This window comes from Elaeis guineensis, chromosome 6 (assembly GCF_000442705.2).
Source record: "Elaeis guineensis isolate ETL-2024a chromosome 6, EG11, whole genome shotgun sequence".
Lineage (NCBI taxonomy): Eukaryota > Viridiplantae > Streptophyta > Magnoliopsida > Arecales > Arecaceae > Elaeis > Elaeis guineensis.
The window spans coordinates 13047857-13059649 of NC_025998.2; the positions used below are offsets into that span (position 1 = coordinate 13047857).

At 36.2% G+C, this 11793-nt stretch overlaps 1 protein-coding gene across 1 annotated transcript; it reads left to right on the forward strand.

Moving 5' to 3' along the window:
* Nucleotides 1–213: 213 nt before the first annotated feature.
* LOC105047189 (probable receptor-like protein kinase At2g42960) lies at nucleotides 214–5484 on the forward strand. The gene is made up of 8 exons (XM_010926005.4): nucleotides 214–691; nucleotides 1385–2057; nucleotides 2179–2283; nucleotides 3764–3886; nucleotides 4033–4203; nucleotides 4308–4437; nucleotides 4719–4928; nucleotides 5029–5484. The coding sequence occupies exons 2-8, from the start codon at nucleotides 1393–1395 to the stop codon at nucleotides 5158–5160; spliced, it is 1536 nt and encodes a 511-aa protein (XP_010924307.1). The 5' UTR covers nucleotides 214–691; nucleotides 1385–1392; the 3' UTR covers nucleotides 5161–5484.
* The last annotated feature ends 6309 nt before the right edge of the window (nucleotides 5485–11793 follow it).

Genomic DNA, 11793 nt, shown 5'->3' on the forward strand with positions numbered 1-11793 from the left:
CACCCGTAACTTTAGATTCAATTTCTTGCATTGCCACCACTGGCCTCATAAATTTGACCTGCTGAGATGGCCGTTGCAAGGGTAGGTTGGTCTTTTCAATAAAATTGGGACGGTGCAACATCTGGAAGATTTAGGCCGGGGGCAGAAGGATGGAATAGTAAATGGACATGTGCAGGCCAGCAAGCTAGATTTGGAGTTTTGTCTCCTGGGTTGACCTCATTCCATTCAATCCCATCATCCCTCTCACTCTGTTGCTTTCCCTTTACTGCTCTCTCTGGTTTCATGGTTCCTCTCCCTCATCCATCAACTTAAAGGGGAGAGGAGTCACCAACCATTTCACCAAACCATCCCTTTCTCTCCCTCCAAACTCTCATTGATTGAAAAAAAAAGTTTTTTTTTTTTTTTTGTTTTTCCTTCTTCAGTCTGTCCATCTTGGTATTGAACTGGTGGTTTCTTGTCTTTGTTTCCTTTGTTTTTTTTTTTTTATTGATTAGTTTAGTTGGAGACCCACATGGTCACATCTGGGGATTTCTCCGCTTTGAAACCACTCTAACTGGGTTTCCTCGGTCGGGGTCCCGTGTTTTGTGGGGGTTGTTTTCTTTGAGGCTCCATGCGTTAAGGCTTTGTCTGTGGGAAGCGCAGCCCTTTGCTTGGTGGAGGAAAGATTATCAGGATTAAATCAGAAAAAGAGGTATATTTCGTTGCAAAGTTTGTTCTGTCACCTTATTGGATGTTAATGTTTCAAATAATATGTTTTGTTTCATGGTTTATTTCAACTGATATTAAGAAATGCATCGTTTTTTTCCTCATCCTCTGGCAAGGGTGAAGGATGTGAGATAGATGGCGTGGGGAGATTTGCATCTCATAAACAATATATTCTCATTAATTTCGGATTTTTAGAAATTAATGCCATATAGTGCCGGAGATGTTATTAAATATTTCGTTATCAGTAAAATATGCGGTAATCATTTTGCACATTAAAGATGTCACGCAAACTTTGCGTGTTTCGTGTTTTTGGAGAATTTTCACTGTGAAGTTATTATAAATTAAAAGAAAAGGAAGAAACGCAGAAATAGAGTGTTTCTGTTATTTTCAGAGTGCAAATCTTTAAGTTCAGGATGCATAGAAATCCATGGCAGCATATGTTTCAGTTTACAAAAGAAATTTTATTTTATTGTGTTCAGAGAAGCATGATTTAGTACTTTTACAGAATAAGCTTTCTGGTTGGGGCACTAATGAAGCCTATCTAAATTACATAGCGTTCGTATCATAATCCAGCTGTTTGTTGACCCATTGATGTCAACAGTTTGCAAGGCTATGTGCAAATCTGATTTTTAGAATCCAATACGGCAATACCTCATACCATTCTCTTTTTGAATCCCAGAGAAGAAAATGTCGACCAGTGATTCTCTGAATACCGAGTTGTTGAAGAAGACCCCCGTTTTTGGCTTGAGAGTGTGGGTCCTGATAGGCCTTGGCGTAGGCTTATTGATAGTGCTGATTCTTCTTATCCTATCCATATGGATGACATCTCAAAGGAAGATGCGGAGGACCTTTGATAAGTTCCCACTCTCACAAATTCCTAATGTCTCCAAGGAAATCACAGTAGATAGAGTTGGCGGTCACAGTCTTGCCCAGAGTTTCCATGAACGTGAAGGACCTATATATTCCTTAAATGACAAGTTTATTGATAAAGATTCAGGGAAGATGTTGGCTCACTCTATGAGCAAATCAAGCGATGCTGATAACATGAGCCAGTGCAGCTCCATTTACCATAATGACAGGGCTGGGAGTTCATATTCTGGAGATGAAGGGAGCTCAGGACCCAAAATGAAACAATATTCTTCATATGGGCTCGTATCAGCATCTCCTTTAGTTGGCCTGCCTGAATTCTCTCATCTGGGATGGGGTCACTGGTTTACTCTAAGGGATCTTGAGTATGCAACAAATCGGTTTTCAAAGGAGAATGTCCTTGGGGAGGGCGGATATGGAGTTGTTTATAGGGGCCACCTGATAAATGGGACTCAGGTTGCTGTCAAGAAGCTTCTCAACAATCTGTAAGTAATGTTCTAGCTAGTGTATACAAAATTCTAACCCATTCAGCTTCACAACTGAAGTAATGTTATTTTTTTTGGCTGTCTATCATTTAATCATAAAATTTCTGTATGGGTGTTGCAGGGGCCAAGCAGAGAAGGAATTTAGAGTGGAAGTGGAAGCTATTGGCCATGTTCGACATAAGAACCTGGTGCGACTTTTGGGATACTGTGTAGAAGGAACCCATAGGTGAAGACTTGTTTTGATTAATTCATCTATTTTGTTTTGTTCAGTTTTGCTTTTTCGGTTCATCAGAGCAGCATTTTAGATCCGTGTGGGAATTCTCACATAATATAAGATGCCAAAGAACCAAGCAAGAAGGCAACCATCACCCCATATTCTAACAATGTAAATTCAGAAAACCCTCTGACCAATAATTCAATGGTTTCAGTAGAAATTCTTTTAATAAACGACATCTGTGACCCCAATGCTGTGATACCACAATCAGTAAATCCTTCAGATGAAATTAGCTGAAACAATAAAATAAGCCTAACTTCCAATACAACACAGAGGGAGACAGGTGATGGTATTGGTTTTAACTCCCATGGCAATGAACTCTGACTATTTGTGCACATAGAGACTCAGTTTTATTGATCATGTACATATTATGCATCTGACCAAAATCATCTGCCAACGGAACCCTTGTGATGAAATTATCTGTACTTAGTGCCATTAAATTTTTTTTTTTCAACAAAAGATGCTTCAATGTCATGGTATAGTAGACCTGATCTCAACACGGTGCTCCTCTAAACCTCTACACAAGGTGAGAAGATTTTAGTAAATATGACTATTACCTAAAGAAGAAAAACAAAAATTAAGTGTCAACTATATTCACATTCTTCTTCAGCTATGGTACACTAAGATGATTTACATGAAAGTTCAACAAACTGATGTTTTTCCAAATTTTGAAGCATGAAAGCCATTAAGCAAATCAAATGAATTGTTGCTTGTAAAAGTTTGAAGGTTGAAACATGACAGTATGTATGACACAAATCCAGGTTAGATAACTCTATTTTACCAAAACTGTATCACTATCATGGAGTCTCATATTATAGTTCAAATCAGGAACCTCTCTGATATAACAGTTTTTAAACCCAATATTTTTGAAAGTATATTCACCCCTAAGCAGTTCTTTGTAATAAAAAAGATGAGGCATGTGGCATTACAAACAGCTAGACGCCAAGATAGTGGGAAAGCATTTAATTTGGAAGTAATTTATGTATATAATTGTGGCATTACTCAGCACCATCAAATGACAGCGAATTCCTCTGCAAAAATTTAATATGTGCATTAAATCATTTGCACATGGCACCTAATATTACTAGGGAAGCAGTAAATGAGAACCTTAATGGAATTTGCCAACCCCTTCTGTTATTATACTTTAATCCTTAGAATGATACCAGAAAGGTTAACTATATGATCATTCTTTTATAGAATCAGTTATTTCAACCACCTTTATTCAAATTCTTTGGTAAATTAATTGTGCTTTTGCTTTATTGAGTTAATTTGTTTCATTCAATGTCTACTGATTGAATCTTCAATTGTATGATTAATGGCCTGTCCCCATTTGTTGACAATCAGGAGAAGTTTGAATGCTAGTAATATTCTGATCTGATTTTTAGCACTATCCTCACATTGCTCTTGGTGCAAATTGATTAATGTACTTTAGGATGCTTGTTTATGAGTATGTAAACAATGGAAACTTAGAGCAGTGGCTTCATGGAGCTATGCGTCAACACGGTGTTCTTACTTGGGAGAATCGCATGAAGGTTATCTTAGGCACTGCAAAGGCGTAAGCTTTGACACCCTAATCCAATTCATACACTTTGCCTTTTCTGGTTTCCTGATTCATTATGGTGAACTTAAAATTCAACTCCTTTTTCATATTAATAGTTAATGATGGATAGACTACTAATTGAATAACTAAATGGCTTTCAGACTTGCATATCTGCATGAAGCAATTGAACCAAAAGTTGTGCATCGAGACATAAAATCAAGCAATATTTTAATTGATGATGAATACAATGGCAAGGTTTCTGATTTTGGATTGGCCAAACTCTTGGGTTCAGGCAAGAGCCATGTCACAACCAGAGTGATGGGAACTTTTGGGTATGCCTACATTTTTTATCTGTGCTTATTATTCATGTTATGTTAGTAGAATCTGAGAGAATTTATCTGAGGATATGCCTGTTATTTTCTTTTTCCTTTTTCAGGTACGTGGCACCTGAGTATGCAAATACTGGATTACTAAACGAGAAGAGCGATGTTTACAGTTTTGGAGTACTTCTGTTGGAAGCTGTGACAGGCAGGGATCCTGTGGATTATGGTCGGCCTGCAAATGAGGTACAGTTTGCTACCTCAAGATACAATTCACAACTAGCATTCTGAATGAATCTTTCCATTCCATTTCACATCTATTCTTTGTTTACAAAAGACATTTTAAACTTCAGTTGTTTATAATATTCAGCAATCAGCTGTAAATCTACTAGCAAAATGATGTCTGACTTGTAAGATGGAGTGATGACTCGTATTAGGGGTTGCTTAGTTATGGTTTTGGCATACTTTGGTATATTTACATGTGTTTTAGCTGTTTTAAGTGGTAATGGTAGCATCTCTCTGACCAGGTCAATCTTGTGGAGTGGCTTAAAATGATGGTAGGAGACAGGAGAGCTGAGGAAGTAGTGGATCCAGCCCTGGAGGTGAGACCATCGACACGAGCTCTTAAACGAGCTCTTCTAGTTGCACTGAGATGTGTTGATCCTAATGCCGATAAAAGACCAAAGATGGGCCAGGTTGTTCGAATGCTCGAAGCAGAGGAAGTCCCACACCGTGAGGTTGTACTCCCTGTTATAAACTCCTTTCATTCCACTGTCGCTTGAATGATTGATGCTTTGATAGGATCTATATTGAGACTTGATTTATTTTTCACAAAAGGATCGGAGACATCGAAGGAGTCACATGAGCAGCATGGAGATCGAACCTTTAAGGGAGAGTGCAAATTCTTCTGATATGGAAAACAATGGAGGAACATCAGAGGGTTGGTTAGCAGGAAGGTCTCGAGCATAAGGTTGACTGACGTTGAAGGAGATCAGACGTCAGCATTCTCTTTTTGCTAACAAGATTGAAAAGCTTTCATTGACTGCCATCCAGAGGCCACTAGCTGCCAGAAGGTGATATGTGGAGGTAGAATGAGGATTTATGGTTTGGAGTTCTCGGGTTATAATGCTGTTTCTGCTACCAGCATCAAGAGAAAGAGGAAGAGCAAACTCATCCTTTGGCAGTTTCTGAAGTACCCGGTGATTCCAGCTTTTGTTGTACAGATACCTGTGTTCAATTGAGAATGCTCACTTCTTTTATATACAATTTATCTGTTATTTTTGTTCTCTCTTCCCTCTGCTGTGTCCTTGATGTCTACCAGAAGAATGATCATTTCTTATTCCCCCACTTTGCCTTTTTTGCAGTCATGAGAGTTTTTTATTGGGATGGAATGATGCCTTGCTGCGTGTTGTCTCTTTCTCTTTTCATCCATCTTCGTCCTTGTTTTAATTGCAAAGTTTCTTTTTTCTTTCTGTTCTCCTTTCTATATCAATGAGGGTTTATCTACTAACTGATCATTATTAGGGAGAGGAAGAAGGATGGTTAGGCATCAACTGCTAGCTAATTTTATAAACCAATTAACCTTTCTTGAATGTTGTATAAAAGGCATTGACATAAAAAAACAAATAAATAAAATAGTTATGTTTATATTGCGTAAGATGCTCATCCAGTAGTGGATTTCGCTTCTATATTTTATAATTATGTTATTTATTTTGTTTTTATTTTTTGATTTTGTTCAAAATCTGATTTATATCCAAATAATATTAAGCCGAAATTATATTCAAATAAAAAAATATGGATGCACGATCTGTTTAAAATAAATATGTATAATAATTTTAGTATTATTTATTATCTGTATTTATATTCATATCTGATGAAAATATAAATATAAGTATGAATATGCCAACATCCAATCCATACGTAAACCATTATCAGCTCCAGTTGTAACAGAACTTCCCACTCTTATCAGTACGCGGTGGGACGCCTCCCTGGTGCTTGCGGTTGGTTCACCAGCATTATTGCTAGATGGTTGCTTCCCCCACTCCCTGTTGGTGTAGAACTTTTCTTTCTTTGCAGCAAAAAAAAAGGGTGGATAAAGGTGTTTGAAAGTATATTAGGTAAGATCCGGTGCACATTAGGATGGGTACACACAAATGTCCCAGGTCTAATTAAGATAGTTGCTTGATTGTTACACTTAACCGGTTTTCAACATGAAAGCAGTCTTAGATTCTTTAAATTAATAATACTTTATTTTATAATTATTATGTATTCTTCTACTATAATCATTTTGTGGCATGGAAGTATGGTTTTCTTTATCTCAAGCTTTAAGAGATCTCATGATGCATGCTATCTATGTGATTTAGTATTCAATGATGTTACAAAAAATTAATAAGTCACTTTTTCATCGCTATAAAGAGAACTTTTTGTTTTTTTTTTTTTGAAGCTGTATGGAAAAGGAAAGATACCTCGCCTGTGTTATTTATTAAATATATACAACCACATATAGCGGTAAGATAGTGGGTTGTGACAAACAATATTGACTGTGCTAAGTTTAGTAAAGTATGATGTTGAGATAAAGTATCTCTTTTTCTATACAAGGGAAGTTACAGTACTATACAAGGAAGGCTAATTCTTGAGCCCACCACTTCGTAGCCTATGTTATGCCATCATCTTCAACAAAGGGATTGAGGAAACATATATCAATTTTCTAGGTAGTTCCTTTTGCACGCTATCTTGAAGTTTATGACTTGCTGTTCTTAGTGTTGGAGATCTAGTCTCTGAATAGTAGAATAGTCTTCTTCGTGGCTTCATTGCTTGGATAAGCTTCAAATCTAAGTAGTCTTCGATTATGCTTCTTTCACAGAAACCAGCATCCAGTGGAGAAGAGAGCATCGATTTGTAGTATTGTGTGGTTGTGCGATGATCTCCTTCAAACATGCTAAAGTTCCTTCAGGTTGTTTGGCATTGATTGTATATAAAATTCTCTAAAGACATAAGTCCAAAAATTAAGCGAGTATTGGCAATTGAAGCAACAAACAATCGATCGTCTCCTCATGTTCACCAAAGAGAGAGCAGAAAGCACTAACTATTATCTTCCTTTTCCTCAGAATATCCACTATAGGTGTCTTCTTGTTGTAGCAGCGGCAGTTGAAGATTTTAACTTTCTCTGGTATTGGAAGTATCGATTAATCTTATTAATTAGAGACATAATACATCCGTTCATGAATAAGAGGCAATATTATGTTACTAAGTATGCTTTAGTTGGGCTCCACTTCCAGTTTCTTGTATCTTTTTTATTTAAAAGATGAATATCCTTAAGAGAGTGCAGGGAGCTTTGTATTCTATTTCTGCCTCATGGGTCAGTGGAGTCCTGAAATTAGCTTCTCATTTCTTTGATTTTATGAAGTGTTCAATACCGACGTCTAAGTTTTTGTCTAGTATCATTATAAAGAAAATTATTAGGGGGCATTTGATAGCATGTCATCCTAATAGGATCATATATAATTTTGCAATAAGTAATCAGATTATATTGTTTGTTTATCATTTTCACAGGTAATGCTGCAGCATTATCTCAAAAAGAGATAATCTGATTGTCTAATGGGAGGTGGCTATATGATTATATATAATCTTGTAATCCCACAATCTTGCAATAAGATAATTTAGGACCAAAATATCTTGATCAAAATAAATTATAGTTAGCCTCAATTGATGAAAATAGAAAAAAAACATAATGAGTGATGCATGGAAAATGATTGGCCTCGAAATTAAGTTGTTTCTTTAGAAAATAGATAATAATCAATAATAAAAAGGAGGTATTTTAAAAAAATTACTTATATTCTATCTATTCTAAATAATATACCAAACACGATAACGTAGGATTCTCTGTAATTTTATAACAACATTATTATACATACCAAACACTATAATATAAAATTTTCTGTAATTTTATAAGATAATTATATTTCTCTATAATTATATTATATAGTAATATTATCTATTTAATATACCAAATGTCTCTTAAGACAATAAAAGTTGATCATCTTATCCTAAACATGATGAATGAACGGTGGCATGGAAACAATCAGATTTTCATTCTCATCATTCAACGAGACTATTAATTTTTTCCCCCCTTTTCAGAAAGCTGGCTGCTTATCTTACTAAACCTTTTTCTAATTTTTTTATTTTGGTGCCGGGGGATTGGGGGTGGAGCGTAAAGTGAGATGTAGCGGTTCACCTCCCTGGCCATTAAGGATGTGTTAGGCCACTCAAATAACAATTCAACTAACCAACTTAATTGTCTGACATGACTAATAATTAAGTTGGCACTCTTTTCTCTTTCTTCTTTGTTAATAAAAACAAATTCTTTTTCATGGCCTAGTGCATCAGCAGTGTTAACTCACCTGTAGAGGCAGCAGAAATCATGAATCCAGCTATTTCACTCTTTCCAGCTAAATATTTGTTGAAATATTTAGATTTTTTTAAATAAAATAATTTTTTTTAAAAATTGTTACACAACTCTTTGATTTTCAAATCCAATTATTCGACTTGGTTCATAAATAAATACTTCATATAAGACAGGATAATTTATTCTTAAATAGAGAAGAGTACTAGAAGTTAATGTACTTATTTCAGATCAATTATTTTACTTTCAAATACGGTCTAAACAATTCTATTAAAAAGTTTTAAAAAAGCAATAGCAACTATATATCTTAGACTGCAGAAAAAGCATTGTAAAAGGTAGTGAAACGAATATGATTAAAAAAAAAAAAAGAAGATGGATTCCTTCTCTCAGTAACCAAGCAAAAACCAAATGTAGCCTTTTCTAACATAACTACAGATGGGATAAAAAGAAAGAAGGGAGTTACACACTTGCTCAAATGACCTTGCTTTGTACCGAGAGAAGCAAGTCCCAGCAAACGAATACTATACACTGCACCATCCCATGTGAGAACAATAGCTTGGCGTCGTGACGACGACAATGTCGATGCCTGCAAAAGTCTTCTGCAAGCACGTTCCTCTCTGCTTGAAAAAGTGAGCTCCCACCACTACTCAAGACTGTTGCCATCTTTTCTTTTGTTTTTGGGCTGAAATGGTCTTATCTTTACGCTCCGAGACGACAACCTTTCCACCCTGGCTCCCACTTTTTGGCCTTCTGAAGCCATCATTGTTATGTTGTAGAATAGAGAGAGAGTCAAAGAAGCTGTGGAGAAAAATGAATAAAAAATGATCTACTGAAACGGTTTCTGCTGGAAGTGGCTGTTGTCGCTATCTGGGTTGCAGCATTCCATGTGATTGTGCATTCCTTTTTCTTGGCGTGATCCAAAGCAAAGAAGCCTTTTCATCATTCAATGAACTAGGAAAGGATTTAATCCACCTACATGATCGATGAGAACAAACAGGGATAGTTGTTGAGCACTTGCCTTTTTATTAAATTTGGGGTTGCTGCTGAAGACAAAGTCCATGAGTTTGTTAGTTGGTAACCTTTTTTTCTAATGTATTTTTGAAACAAACATGATCGCTCAACACAGGACAAGGCTCTCTAGCTCTAGGACGATCTTGTATTTATTTGACATAAACATGATTATATGGCAAGCACATGCCAGATCTTTATCACAAAAGCATTTGGTTGATCTTGTGAGAGTTGGCAGTATGTCAGTAGCTGGATTACCATAACATACATATTCTTTCCTTCCTCTGGTTCTCTTTGGTTCTATTAATAGTCTACTTGTAAGAAGTAAATTAACATCATGTTGCACCTCACAGCAAGGTACTAAAGGATAATTATATGTGTAGCAAAAAAAAAAAAAAAAAAAAAACCAAGTTTCTTTTCTGAGGAACTTAATATCCGATTCTTTCTTTGACTGGAATTTAACATGTATTTCTTTATCTATCATCATTTAATTTTTAATCCCACACACAATTACACAGAATTTGTACAAACTTAGATTTATATTATATATAGTTATATTAGTTCTTGTATATGGTTATGTTGCCGCTGCACACTCTTATATATGTATATACACAGTTATTTATGATTGCATGCGTATTAGAAAATAATGTGTATAGCTGTTCGGGAAGGAGAATTAAAAAAATTTTGGAACTTGGGGCAGGTGTTAAAGCCTGCATCATGTACTAAAAACTATAGTACAGTTAATATAATGACTGTTTTTTTTTTTTTTAATCGTGACAGCTTCTGCTATTAACCCTTTTCCTTTTTCAGTGTACCAATTGCTTTATGTATCGTTCCATGATGCAACTTAGGGAAAGGATAAAGTTTTTGTTGAATCTTATACGGCTGAATGTTCTACCCAACACGTTGCATTTCTTTGGATGCTCACCAAAACCTTGCACGTGCCTCCATTGCTCTCGTGTTTCGTTGCTTCGAGGCTTCACAAGAGCTTCAGTTCCCTGCTTTTGTACGGCTGTACACACCACTGCTTTGGAAACCGAGGAACAGAGAAACTCCAACAAGTAAAAATTTCTCCGTCAAACATTCCTTGTTATCTTGAATCTGGTCCAGTAGAAAAATGGATGCTCTTCCTCAATGGCATCAGAAGAGCCAACTCTTTGTACGAGCTCTGAGGTATGAATTTTAATGTGGAGACATTTGACGCTTTCTTATGTGGGTAAACACGGCGTGCCCAGCACATAAGTCGGCAAAATTTGGGGTGCCCAGTATTCCAGCGGCCAGTTATCTGGGCCTATGGGCCTAGGAAGTGAAGAGGGGCACATGGAATTTCGTTGTCTCTAATATATGACCATGTGTGCATATAGAAAACCCCAGTTTACGGGCTGTCTGAGGGTATGGAGTAAACATTGACCTAATTCTAACCGGAGGTATCTTTGCTAGCTGATAGAGATGGTTGCTTTAATGGTTGTTAGAAGTGACTAATGAGATTATCCTATGGTTGGGCATTCCTCATCCACTTTCTTCCCACCTATTCATAATTGAATTAACGTTTAGGTTACTAGACTAGGCCTAATTGGGAATTTAAGCAACAAGTTATTTGGGCATATGGGCCTAAGGAGTGAACATTTGATTTACACGTCTAATGGCATAACTGCTTGTAAGACAGCAACAGTTGGTAGGTTGTCTCTAACATACGATCATGTCTGCACATAGCAAATCCAAGTTAAAGAGCTATTCTAGGGTATAAATGCCGCCCTAATTTTAAACAGAGGTTTCTTCGCTAGCTAATAGAGGTGGCTCTTTTAATGGTTGTTAGAAGTGACTAATGAGATTATCCTATAGGTGGGCATCCCTCGACCATTTTCTCAATTGAACTTGGATGCGATTTATCCAGGAGAGTTGAACTCTAGAATAAAAATGAGAATGTGTGGCTTTCATTATAGCCATTTAGTTGAAGAGAATTTTATTCACATTCCAATTTTAGAGAAGAATGAGAATATACTCTAATTTATCAAAAACTCAATCCTTATCCTCCTCTAGTATTTAAATTTTATTTTAATTTTGATTTCGATTCTGATCATGAACCAAACACGTTGAGGAATATAGCTATTTTGATTTTCATTCCAATCTATTTCCATTCTGATTCCGATCACAAACGAAACACGTCCTAATGTTTAGATTACTAGAACTAG